Source organism: Pteropus medius, unplaced genomic scaffold, assembly GCF_902729225.1.
Source record: "Pteropus medius unplaced genomic scaffold, Ma_sr-lr_union100, whole genome shotgun sequence".
Classification (NCBI taxonomy): domain Eukaryota; kingdom Metazoa; phylum Chordata; class Mammalia; order Chiroptera; family Pteropodidae; genus Pteropus; species Pteropus medius.
Genome location: NW_024340692.1, coordinates 3387673 through 3401395, shown reverse-complemented (window position 1 = coordinate 3401395; position 13723 = coordinate 3387673). Strand labels below are relative to the sequence as shown.

General features: G+C 37.3%; 1 protein-coding gene across 22 annotated transcripts in view; it reads right to left on the bottom strand.

Annotated features, from left to right (window-relative positions):
* Window positions 1-13316, bottom strand: part of BNC2 (basonuclin zinc finger protein 2) — a 390244-nt gene extending 376928 nt beyond the window's left edge. For 14 of the 22 annotated variants that reach the window (XM_039871502.1, XM_039871585.1, XM_039871736.1 and 11 more), the window contains exon 1: window positions 13181-13312. In XM_039871502.1, coding sequence (XP_039727436.1) covers window positions 13181-13183 — 3 coding nt within the window. In that variant the 5' untranslated portion in view covers window positions 13184-13312. Of the gene's footprint in view, window positions 1-13180 lie in introns of all 22 variants that reach the window. The other 8 variants (XM_039871803.1, XM_039872460.1, XM_039872180.1 and 5 more) reach the window with 4 other exon arrangements.
* Window positions 13317-13723: the final 407 nt, after the last annotated feature.

Genomic DNA, 13723 nt, shown 5'->3' with positions numbered 1-13723 from the left:
CCTACCACACAGAAAACCGGTTCAGAGATTAAATATACAAACACACATAATACCCCTACTGACTTCTAAATTGCAATTTATTATGCTTATATGTAAAGCCACTCTTAGATCAAGATATTTCTCTACAAGGCATTTAAAAATAGAAACTTTATCAGGTATTTAATTGGTCTTAAAGCTTTTATATTAAAAACAACAACAACAACATATTTTTTTTCCTTAGGAAAACGGTTGTGTTATTCTATGGCCTCCCAACATTCTTGCCTACGCATACACAAAACACATTACATGTAAGGTAGTAACATGAGGTATCTCCCAAGAAATTTAAAATGAATGAAATGAGACTGCCATCTGCATTAGATCCATAAAAAACCAAACAGATGCAAAGTCACCTTAACAAGTAGCTCCCAGGACAATTGGCTAATATCTGCTTGAGAATATTAACATAACTAGAGAAAAAAGCATTTGTCAATCAGAAAGCAGTAGGGGAAGCAAAAAGAAAGAGAAGAGGGGTAAATTTTGTTGATACTCTTCCACACACAGTCCATGAGACAATACGCTAAAGTGTGCACTGTAAATAACAGAGACCACTGGTAGAGGTTTTCCCATTAGCATGAGGAGACCCTTACACCCTCCACTTCCATCCGTCTCATTCTCTACTGCTCAATTCCCAAACTCATAAAGATAAGCAACATTTGGACAATTTGACTTTCTACCTAAATTTGCCCACAAAAGAGAAAATGTGCTAAGCATGCCAATACAAGTATGAGTGTTCCACCTAATATGGAATGCAGATATATACATGTTTGCATGCCATGCATGCATGTGTGAGTGTCCTCTCCACCCCTCCGTCAGTGAACAAGCTGAATGAGCATAAGAATGATCTCTTCCCAAGGTATACTAACAAAATTAGATTTCTAAGCAAATGAAAACCAGAGGCAGACCCTGGACTACAGTTATTCTTTCTAAGATAATGAATATCCTCCTGCCAATGAATTTTGTGCTACTTAATGTTAGGGTTATAGCTTCTACTTCAAGTTTAATATCTACAGCACCTAATAAAGAGTGTCATAGATATCACAGAAACTCAAATGTCTGTCATTATAGTCTAAAATAATTAAAAGTTGTGTCATACTTTGGAGAATGAAGGCAACTGGATCTCCCATGTCTACACCAAATATATAGTTTGAACATAATAACCTGAAAAATATTTTAAACTAACTTTTTTATTTTTACCAAATCAGTACACTATTGTCTAATGTTGTTTCATGCAAATTTATAGCAAGTTGTTCTGCATACAGTGAGCAAACATTATTTGTTGGCTGTTAACAGATTTATTACCCTGGCATATCTCTATTTCAGAAATACAACTTAACATTAGTATAACATTTAGTGATACACTTATCATTCATTCATGCCATCCATACATATACCTGAAACTACAAAGAACAATATATCAGGGGTTACTTACTGCAGTATGAAAATATAACAGTGTTAAACCATTTCCTTCTGCCCAAAATTTGTCTTCTCCCTTTCCCAGAAGTTGTAAACTATCAGTTTCTCATACTTACTTACTTACCCACACACGCACGCACACACATACTTCATTAGATTCAATTATCATTGTACGCTGTACAAAAAAATATCTCAATGACTGGGTGCTGTTCAGGGACACAGTGAAGCTGCAAAGATCGATGAACAAATTTAAGTCCTTTATATGAAAAAATTTCTCAGCAGGACACTGATAGGGTGAAAAATATGGCTCAACACCTGGCAGAATTTCTATGTTTGAAAATATTTACTTTTTAATGTCATTTAAAGTTAATGTACTCTGAAGCAAAATTAATATTTTAGTCTGTCAAAAATCAATTTAAACAAATAAAATGTTTTGTTTCCAATTACCATTTTGAATGAGAGCAAAATCTGAACTAACACATTGTACTTCCAGCAGCATACCTGTTAGCTAAGAACATGTTGATAGAATAAACTTCCCTAATCCACTAGAGAGTGAAATGTGTATTACAGGAAGATTAGATACCAAAGGCCAGAGGACTGAGCGAACTTGCTTTGTATGGTTGTACTGTTCCAGTTAATTACCTCCTTTATGTCCTGAAACCATGAAAGATATCAAGAACCGCACATATGATTTTGTCATTTCTTATACATACGTGCAAATGTCAAAAAACATGTTAAAAAGAACAGAAAAGTAGAATTTTTTTTGTTGAACAGTAACGAAATGTGCCATTGGCATAATAAAAGTTATACATAATCAAAAATCAAGTCTCCATTAAATATAAATTTTTCAACCATACCAATTTTTATAAATGATTTCAAATTCTATACAGAATTTTCACCAGGAAAAAAGTAAGTCCTCAAAGTATGTCACAAGATAAAATTTAAAATTGGCTAATTACTACTTAAGTATGTAAACACTGACGTGGGGAGAAAAAAAGGCATACTCTCTACATATATATTTGATCAGTTAGCCAAGTAATTTACAGTTGATATTAAATGAATAATAAAACTTCTGTCCAAAACAATTGGCAGAAGGCCAAAAATAGACAATGAAGTCAAAACTGGTCCATCAAAATACTAGAAATGCAATTATTTTATTACCGTGAATAAAGAGAAATTAGAACTTTAAGGGAACAATTTTTTTTAATTCAACAACGAATTAAACAACGAAATTTCATGGCTACTTCCAAATTAGGTTACCTTTCATTTGCTCTCAAGTTTCTCTAATTCAACAATGAGGTAATTTTAATTACAAAATTTTCCAGCTAAACTTTAAAACAAGCTCATGTTTCCAAATGTGCCATGCCAGATTTGAACATGGTATTTATTTAAAACTTAACTGGACCAGTTAGTTTGGGATTTAGTTTTAATCACTGTTGGTGCTTTTCTAGTTACAAAGAAATGTCTAGAAAGGCAAATTTTCTCAATCATGATTTTTTTTCTTCCTTTCCTTTTGACGTATTTATAAAAACAAAATCAATGATTTCTAGGCACTTAACTCCACCCTCCAGGGCAGGAAGTATCTCCCTTATCATACAGAACACCTAGAATGCTTTCAAATGCAATAATAATTAAGAAGCATCAAAGTAAAACCGGGCTGTTTCACAGGAACTAAGAGCCATCATCTTTTGGCTACCAAATGACATATTTCTTGTCCCCTAGAGTATCGCCAAGACTTATTTTACCTAAATAGATGTATTTTTTTAATGTAGCCTTTACTCGTCTGAGAATCAAATAAATGGTTTAAAAGAAAACTGTTAAGGGCAACAATAACAAAAAAGAATAGACAAATGGGACTACTTAAAAATTTCTGTAAAGCAAAGAAAGTGTTCAACTGAGTGAAAAAGCAACCTACTGAATGAGAGAAAATATTTTTGCAAACTGTATTTCTAATAAGGGATTAATATCTAGAATATATATAAATCGACAAGAAAAAACCAAATACTCTAAAAATGGCCAAAATCCCGAACAGACATTTCTCCAAAAATTTATACAAATGGCCAACAAGCTTATCAAAGATGATGTTCAACATCATTAATCACCAGGGAAATACAAATCAAAATCACAATGGGATATCACCTCAGACCCATTAGAAAGGCTACTATTAACAACAACAACAACAAAAGACAAAGAAAATAAGTGTTGCCAAGAATGTGGAGAAATTGGAACCCTTGTGCACTGTTGGTGGAAATGTAAAATGAGGCAGCAGCATTGGAAAATAGTATGGAGGTTCCTCAAAAAATTAGAAACAGAATTACTATTTGATCCAGTAATTCCAGTTCTGGACATATACCCAAGAGAATTGAAATCGGAATCTTGCAGTCATTTGTACAACCATGTTTACTGCAGCATTATTGCCAAGAGGTAGATTCAATCTAAATGTCCATCTACAGATAAATGGTGAAGAAAAATGTGGCATATACGTACAAAGAAATATTATTAAGCCTAACAAAAGGAAATCCTCCTGTCACCTGCTACAACATGGATGAACCTTGACATTATGTAAGTGAAATAAGCCATTTACAGAAGAACAAATACTGATTCCACTTACATCATCTATTTAAAATAGTTAAACTCTTAGAAAGTAGAATGGTGGTTGCCAGGGCCTGTGGTGAGGGGGAAATGAGAGTTGTTCGATAGGTACGGAATTTCAATTTTGCAAGATGATAAAAGTTCTAGAGATCTGTTGCACAAAAAGACATAGTTAACACTACTGTGCTGTATACTTAAAATGGTTCACTTTTATGTTACATATTTCTTACCACAACAACAAAAAAATAAGTAAACTGCTAAGGAACCTGGAATAGCTAAATAATCTTGAAAAAGAGGGAAAAAAATGGGAAGACATATTTCTCAGTTGCAAATTTAATGTAAAGCAACAGTAATCAAGACAGTGTGGTACCTGCACAAAGACAGACATATAGACCCATGGAACCAAATGAAGAATCCAGAAATAAATCCTAACATCTATGGTCAAATGATTTTTCACAAATTCAATGAGGAAAGAATTGTCTTTTCAACAAATGGTGCTAGGAACTGAATATCCACATTCAAAAGAAAGAAGTTGGACTCCACTTCATGTTATACACAAAAGTTAACCCAAGGGATCAAGAAATTTAAATGTAAGAGCTCAAACTATAAGACTCCTAGAAGAAAATACAAGGATAAATCTCCATTACCTTAGGTTAGACGATGGTTTCTTAGCACACCAAAACCACAAATAACAAAATGGACTTTATTAAAATTTAAAGCTTCCATGCTTCACAGAACACCATTAAAAAAGTAAGACAACCAACAAAATGGGAGAAAATAGCTGTACATCTTATATCTAATAAAGAACTAGTGTCCTGAACATGTAAAGTGCTCCTACAATTCAACAATGAAAAGACAAATAACCTAAATAAGAAATGTGTAAATGACTTAACAGATTTATCTGTTACAAGAGAAGATATACAAATAGCCAATAAGCACATGAAAATATGCTTAATATCATTAGCCATCAGGGAAATGCAGAGCAAAACCACTTCATATCCACTAGGATGCTTAAAATTAAAAAGTTAACAAGTTTGAGGAGGATGTGGAAACATTAGAAAACTCATTGTTGATGGGAAAGTAAAATGGTACCACGGTCTTGGAAAACAATTTGGCACTTCCCTAAAAGCTTAAAGATACAGTGGTCATATGACTGGGCAATTCCACTCCTAGGCATATTCCCAACATAAATGAGAACGCTTGTACACAAATGTTAACAACAGCATTATTCATAACCAAAAGGTGGAAACCACCCAAATGCCTACCATCGGATGAATGGATAAATAAAAGGTGTGATATCCATACAATAGAATATTATTAAATGTATATTTTAAATGGGTGAATTATATGGCATGTAATTTATATCTCAATATCGCTATTAAAAACAGTAAACTGCTATGACTGTATAGTACTATCACATAAAATATAAAATGTTCCAATTAGAAAAAAAATTAGAAATAATCATTACAAATGTTGAAATGGAGGCTCTTTAGATGGAATAGAATGAAGTCACCTGTCTCAAAACCCAGTCCCAGCACTGTTCTCACTCTGGAGTGGATAATGGTATAACAGCCTTCCAAGGCATGGTCAGCCAGCTGCACTGAGATACTGACTGGATGAAGAAGAGGTGAAGGTTTCCTACAGAAAGTAGCTACTGCTGTGTATCCCTTTCTCTTTAAATACCACATGGCTCTGGCCTATTTTCTAGGAGGTCTGTTTTTTGTTTATATGTCTGTTTTTGTTGGGGAACAGGGGAAGATGACTACAATTTTAACTCAGAAGTCCCTCTTTCCTCTTCTACTTCACCCAACACAAAACATAATGAATGGAAACACAACTAATAGGAGAAGGGGGGAACATTAACATAATGTTGCTTTGTGTGTGGGAAGACCACCAGATCACTTCAGATGATCAAGGTAGGTTCATCTTAATATAATGTACACAGAACTTCCACCCAATTGCCGAGCCTGGAACGTGGCCCTAAGCTGGCTGGGCGCTTAGCTGTCAATTACTGAATATACATTTCTCTGGAAGGAAGCATCATTCCTGGGAAGGAGTATGAAAAGCAGCTCATCTCTTCCCTGATACAAAGACAACTAAACCCATAAATACATCCACAAAACACCAGAAAAAGCTTATCAAAGAAAACATCAAATACGCCTATTAAAAAGTTAGCATTGGCTAAAAAATGTAGAGTCAAGTAAAAAACAGAAATAACTTTGTAAAGATTTAGTAATAAATCATTAATATATTTGCAAAGTTATTGAGGAACCCCACAAGAGTTCGGCAAACTGAAAGGAATTATTTTAATTAGAAAGACAAAAATATTTTATCCATTCTTGGTTACAAAGATTTTCCTAGCTAAAAATAAAATAAATGAACTTTTGTGTAAAGAAAGATAATTTACTGATTTCTATTCAAATATTTTGAGAATTCTTAAAAATCAGTTCTATGAATCTCCTAAGATGTGGAAGGACTATTTTCCAATCCAAAAGCTATAAATAAATATGTGTCTTTATTATAATTTGAAAATGTTCCAATGATCTTTTTTTTCCTTTACACTGAGGTAACGAGGCAAAGGCATCTCTAAAGAATCAAATCATAACACCAGGCTGTGCCAGAGGTAAATCCAAAGAGGAAAACAGTACCATAGGAAAATTAATAGGCTACATTATTTTTATATAGATATAAAAAATATATACATCTACAAAAATCTCTTTTCTAAATATGTAAGAATTAAGATAAAGTGCTAATAGATCCATTTATATAATTTGGTCAGTATAAAAAATATGTATAATATACTAAATAGTCACTAGAAATAACTTTTCTCCTCTGAAAGATTAAAAATGAAAATAAGACTTTTCAGTGCTGTCAAATGTATTCAGTTTTCCCCTTAAATGAAGTTTAGATGAAAACAATGTGACTGACAAGCTCCACACAGGCAAATCTTGGCAGCCCTCAACTCTGTCTATCTCCTTGGCCTGTTAAGCAAAATTCCTTCACAAACTGTTGGGTCTTTGCAATAACTCCTACAAAGCTCATTACTGCCAGCGCCAGCCTATCCCCCATGTTGTGCATTTATCCCTGGGATGCATATCAACATGTGGCACATGTCCTTGACATGCACAGAAGAGCTGCACCCCAGGACAGCAGCATGCACGACAATAGTGTCGACTCACACTTCTTTATGGTTGCTGGGATGTAACCGAGAAATCTAATAACTGTGACAGTGGGGCCTTTCGGTTTTTCCTTGCCTTTCTAGACAGTGAAGCTGCACAGACACTAATGAAAGGTTAAATGAATAGGAATAGTTGACAAGAGGTACAATAAAGAAGGAGCTTGGTAATCCACAGACACTGAGCAGAGATCCTTGGCTCAAGCAGAGAAAGGACAGCACATCGTCGAATCACAATATTTAAAACAGCTTGCTATACACAGAGGCTTTTGTGTCTGAGTACACGTCTGGCTTTGGACTAAAAAAAAAAGATACTGAAAAGGAATTTCAGCATGGGGCACTTTGGCAAATGTAAGGTCATAGTAAGAGAAAAATGTTTTGTGTGGGTTGTTACATCTTTGTACTAAACACAAAAAAGCAGCAACTATGAACTCATGAACCACAAGTTCTAAGCAATACTGTGCATTTTGATAACTATTAAATACTGTATCTAGAAGGCTGGTTTGGTGCAATTCCCACTGTACGATATACATGCACTGACTCATTTAGCAATTCTACATTCTGCCTTCCTTGTGGAAGAATTCCCAATACTCATCTTAGAACTTTACAGTCAAGTTCTAGTCTTTAGTGAACATGATTTGTTACAAATATCACCAAAACTCTCAAGCCATCTTCTTTCTACTCATTGCAAAACTTCCCAGCAGTTTACTGAATTTACCATGCAATGTGTGAAGAACAAGGCAAACTTTTTGTAATTTCAAGTGACTGCAAAAGAGAAACGTCCTCAACTAGAATTCTTAACTATTGAATTTGAGATTTTTTTTGGTGCCCTTCTCAACTATGCCTAAGGAAAGATTGTATTCCTTGGGGAACTGATTTTAAATTATAACAGCAAGATTATTTCGATTACCAAGGGGGAAAAAAAAAAACCTCCAGAATGTCAAAAGAAAAAAGAAAAAAATATGACATTGTTAGGTACAAATTTTCTTTTTAAAGAAAAAAGTATGGCTCTGCTATGGCCAAACCTTAAAAAATGATGTATCTGTAAAATTGTTACTATGCATATGCATGAGTTAGAATATAGGTTCACAATAAATGGTAAAAGCGTACCGAGAACATGTTTTAAAACAAGGGAGTCTCTTTGAACAGCCAAATTAAATTATAGCTGAACTCTTGAGTGTACTGAGGGTTCTAATAAGCAACAAATAAAGACTTTTATTGGCTAGCAATATAATGAGAACTACTGTGCAAGAGATGAAAAAAAGACAAATCTGGGTAGTTTATCTCACTGGATTATATTATTTACTTAAATAGCAAATAAGTTTGTCCAAAGTAATGTTACTAAAAACTAGTATATAAATATTAAAGAGCAATTATGATCAATGACTCTTTAATATAAATATATCACAAATTTTAGTGGGAAGACTGATAAACAAATGTGAGATTAAACAATAAATATTAAATTTAGTACCACTTAAGTTCTATTTCTTTAAATTTAACATGTTTAGTGATTCTTAATATATCAGCTTTATAAATGGTTTAGTATTTATGCTTATAACATGAGGTATTTATTTTAAAAGAGCTTTCTTTCTAGAGTATGGCAGCTGTATGTAGAACTACTTCAAGACCATTACTTACAGAAAGGAGGTTGTCCTTAGTGAATTGAAAGAAGGTACCCACCTCCTCAGTGACTTGGTAGGAACTTACTTTTAAGAGAACTTGGAAGGTTGGCCTCGGAACAAGAGAACTCCTTCAGTTGAGTAAACGACAAACTGGCCTTAAGCAAACCAAATCAGATTTAAAATGTATTTTGTTGCATTTTGCTTGATCTTCAAATATTCTAAAAGGTATAACCCTAGAAATCTTAGCTGACTACTTGACTGTTCTTTTGGAAAGTTCTGTTGCTTCTGTCACAGCTTAAAAAAAAAAGAACTTACAATAGCCCCTCCAAGCCTAAACACTAAGCCAGTATTCCTTATGTACTCTTTTCCTACAGCATTCTGATTGCCAGGGTGATTTTTTTTTTTAACCTTAAGTATATCTAATAAAATCATGAGGCTCCCTCTAGCTCTTCAGAGAGGAGTTTACTAACCAATGATCCTATGTAATTCCCATCCAACAGAAAAGATTTGAGAAGGCTGCCTCCCTTTCCACAAGCCATGTTTTCAACTGTTTCTTGTAAGGATAAAGATGGTAAATGGGACCATCTACAAAGGAATTCAGAAAAGAATGCTCCTTATATCTACATCAAGTTAAGAATCTATTAATTGCTTCCAACTTAAACTTTATACGAAATTCTATAGTGAAATTTTAACCTATTTAAACTACATATTCATTCCATTAGATTTACTCATCTTGCTAAAATTAATTTTAATCTCAAAAATCAAGTAACAACATATGTTAATATCTACAGAAATTCAAACTTATGATCTAGTCTCAGTTCTAAAATCCTACATTTAAATGCTAATTTGGGGAGAAAAGTTTTATTAACAGTGTATCTGTAGGGTTTATATAAAACAAAAATGCTGATAGTAATTTATAGAACACATTTCCATGCACCACAATATTTATACACAACACTGGTAATGACTTTTTTTATTGTTTAATCTTTTCTGCTATTCAGTATTGGATATTTGGGGATTATAGTTATTCAGAAGACTATAAATAGTATATTTGAAGTATGCCATTGCTACTTAGTCTATCCTACAATAGCCATAAAAGCCACATAGTCTACTGGCAAATCATTTCAAACAAACGAATATGAAAAATGCTAAATCGAACTCCTCATACTTACAAAGGCCATCTTTCAAATACTTAAGGAATATTTAAAATGGTATGGAACCTTAACAGTAAAATTAAAAATAAAGGAAACCACTAACTTCGTGTCATCACCTATTTTAGACTACCTGAATAGAATATTCTCAGGAACAATAACAAAAAGAATAGCTCCCTCCACTCTCCCAACCTCCTCCCCTTTTTGAGCCAGTGTCCAATTTCTTCTTTTCTGAACAGCTGTATTATCCAACTTAAGTTGCTCTGCTAATTTCAGTCCCACAAGGACTAACTTGGAAAGCAAAAAAATACAAGAAAAGATCAATTTGCTGGGAAAGATCAAATGAGAAAACTGTGGGGACAGCACCAGGTCAGCGTGTGGAGAACTAAGCAGACCTGTTCTTCATTAACTGTGGCTCTCTGGGGATGTCACACACTACCTGTCCATGGGCTTTATTGAACCGCCTAACCCGCCTCTCTGTTCCATTCTTCTGGGCCCAAGTGAATCATATCCTGCTGCTGACAAGTTAGCAGGGGACTGCCGCTGCAACATGAAAGTACTTTTCTTTCTTGTCTAAATCAGGCAGATTTTTGAAAAGACGACACAGCATTGACTCGTGACATGGCAAGATGAAACGAGAGGTCTGGGCCGGTCTTGGAGCTGTACAGATAAAAGTAATCAAATGACACTCCTGGAATGCAAATTGGCATTCTTGACTGCAGCAATTGCACAACCATGAAACATCCCTGACAGCAAGCAAGATTAGGACAAAATGTTATGTAAAGCACTGAACTCAAAAACTCTCACTTGAAAATTCAAACTGTAACACTTACATTTTAATATAGCAATAGTCAGCTCTGCTTTTGTCTGCTTCTTTTTGTAATCACATCCCTGCCTGACAGATATCTCACATTTCAGGAAGAAAAAAAAATCAGGTATTGGGAATGTAGAACTGCTATTAATATTTTCTTCATATTTATTTTTTAAAATCACATGAGGTTGGTTCTTTTTCAAAGTTTTACAAGCAAACAACTCCAAACTTAATATTCTAAAGGAAGGAAAAAAAGACAGTTTCAGACTTTTCTCACAAGATACTCAGAGTTTACATTCAGGGTCAGTATTACTTCCCTCAGGTGAAGATACTCCAGTACTTTGGTAAAGTGATTAGCAATCTGGATTTTAAATACTCCACTCTCCGGAACATAAAGAATAGCTACAAACAACTGAGAACTTCATTAAGGCTGAACGGTTTAAATGAAACAGCTACATATATAACGTAAAACACAGACACCCTACAAAGGTTCATAAGGGATTTTTTTTGGTGATTCCAAAGGGTAACGGAAGTTATACTGACTTGTACAAGGTCTCACTACTGTTGAGTACGTCTTCAGATGAGAATACTGAATAAGAGTGCCTGAAATAAATTCCCCCACTTAAAGCACGTATGTGTATGTAGTCTCATCTGAAACAGCAGAATACAAAGCGGTGGGTGACAAATGGGTTTTAGCCACTGTTCAAAGTGATTAATGTTTGGGAATGGATGAGTAAACAAATAGTACGTAGACTAAGGAAAAAGGGAAGAAAAATAATACCTACGACCGATTTTTACAGTAGTTCTTGTAGTGTTCTTGTGTAAAATGCCGCTAGAAAACCCTCGAGTGCTAAACAGATATATTTAATATTTTGTTTTCACGCCTCTACTTAAACACAGTTGTAACCATTTCGACTATCCACAAAGTACAAAAAAAGAAAAATGGAACAGGTCACTTTCTGCCACTTTAATCCTGGTACACAGGATTATTTTATGATGTCTTTTGTATATCAGTTTTACAACAGCTTGACTCTATGGTAAATGGGAACCACCATAAATCGCACGCTGCTTTCAAAACCACTTTAATTTCTGTCAGCGTTACTGTAACCACAGTCTAGGACGAATGCTATTTGTGTGTGTGTGTGTGTGTGCATGTGTGTAGGTATGGTATATGGCGCGCGCGAGGTGCGTGTGTGCCCATTTGACAGTCGCATATCCTACACTCCAGTCGTGACTTTGATCACTGAAACAAGAAATGTCACATTAGAGGGAAGGCAAAAAAAAAAAAAGCCAACACGCTATCTGCCTTTTCTTACATATTCCGTCTACACGCGAGAAACAATTTATCAGATCCCCAAGTAGGGATAACAGCAGCCGCACTAGAGGGAAGGGAGTGGTCCAGCCCTATTTCTAACAAATCACTTCCCCGAAAGCGGACCCAGCGCTCATCCCGGGGCGAACTGCACGCCGCCTCGCTGCCGGGAAGCCGCGGCGAGCGGAGGGCTGTGTTGGCATCTCGCTCCGCAGCCTTCCCACCTACCTCCTCCACCACTTGCACTTGGAACTTTTCTTTTTTAAACCCCAGCCTCACTTCACAGGAGATTTCGTCTAGTTTTTCTTTCTTTCTTTTTTAATTATTCTGCCCTCCTCCTCCCTCCCCCGGGGCCCCAAATGCCATCCTGCGGTCCATGGGTAAGAAGAATCGGCTCCTTCAGAATTGCACCTCAAAATCTCTCGCTCGCTAAGGTTTCTTTTCCAGCCCCGCGTTCTGCACATTCTTCGTAAAAGCTCCAGGAGCACTTCCTACAATTTCTTCATTTACAAAGGAAGGTTTCCCCAACGTGAGGGAGCAGGAAGGGCAAAGCAAAGGTGCTGGGGACGCGGTGGCCGTGTCCTGCTTCACCGCGCGGTGCACCAGCGCGCCCCGGCGCCCACGCCCAGCAGCCCGTCCCTCACTCGCGGGCAAGTTTTAAAAGTTCTCGTTCTCCAAAAACGCTTTCCTCTCCGCCCCAAGCTCCTTCCAGCGCTGCATTCATCCCCCGCCTTCCCTCCTGCCCGTCCCCAACTCCCTGGAGCCTGGCGCTCACCTTTCCCCGCCAGCCGCGAGAGGGGGCGACGTTCACGAGCCCCCCTCACACACACCCTCCCACCTGGAACTCTTCTCAGAAACTTGGGCCAAGTTTAGGGGGAATTTCGGGAGCACAGCAGGGGCCAGATTGGACTGGGGTTCTCCCACCCCATTCGCCCCCCCCCCCCCTTTACGCCCCCCTCCACCTCTCGCCGCTGGACTTGAGAAAAACACGGCCCCTGGGTGGCCCCGGGGCTCATTTCTTACGAAGTCTAGAATAAAAAGGAAAGGAGGGTGGAAACTTCTTACCATCTCGGCATGCTGGTTGTCAAGTGCAGCCCCCGCCTCTTGGTCTCCTCTTAGCGGCCGCTCCTGGACCAGCCCCTCGGCCGCCTCTCGCTCCGTCTGTCTCGGCCTTTCTCTCCCTCCCCCTCCCGGTTTCCTCCCGGCCGCCGCTCTAGCCGCCTCCGCCTCTCCCCGCCCGCCCGCGCGCGCCCTCGCCGCGGCCCCTCTGCGCTCAGGTGACTGATTTACACACGCGCCCCGGGTCGCTCTCGCTCCCCAAGTCAGAGCCTGCAGAGTTCCCCTGGCTCCTCAGAACAAAAAAAAGAGAGAGAGAGAGAGAGAAATGGACTGTCCGGGGAGGGGATTGCTGCGGGGGGTGGCGGGGGCGAGGTGACCTAGGGCGGATTTGCAAGCCCCACAAGTTTCTCCTCTCTGCAAAATTGTCCCGACTACAATGTTGCTTCCCTTTTGCAAAATAAAAGGCGGGTTTTGTTGTTTGTCCTCGGATTTCTAGGGGGTTCGTGAAGGAGGATGTATATTTCTCCCTCTCCCCGCCCTGTTACTTTT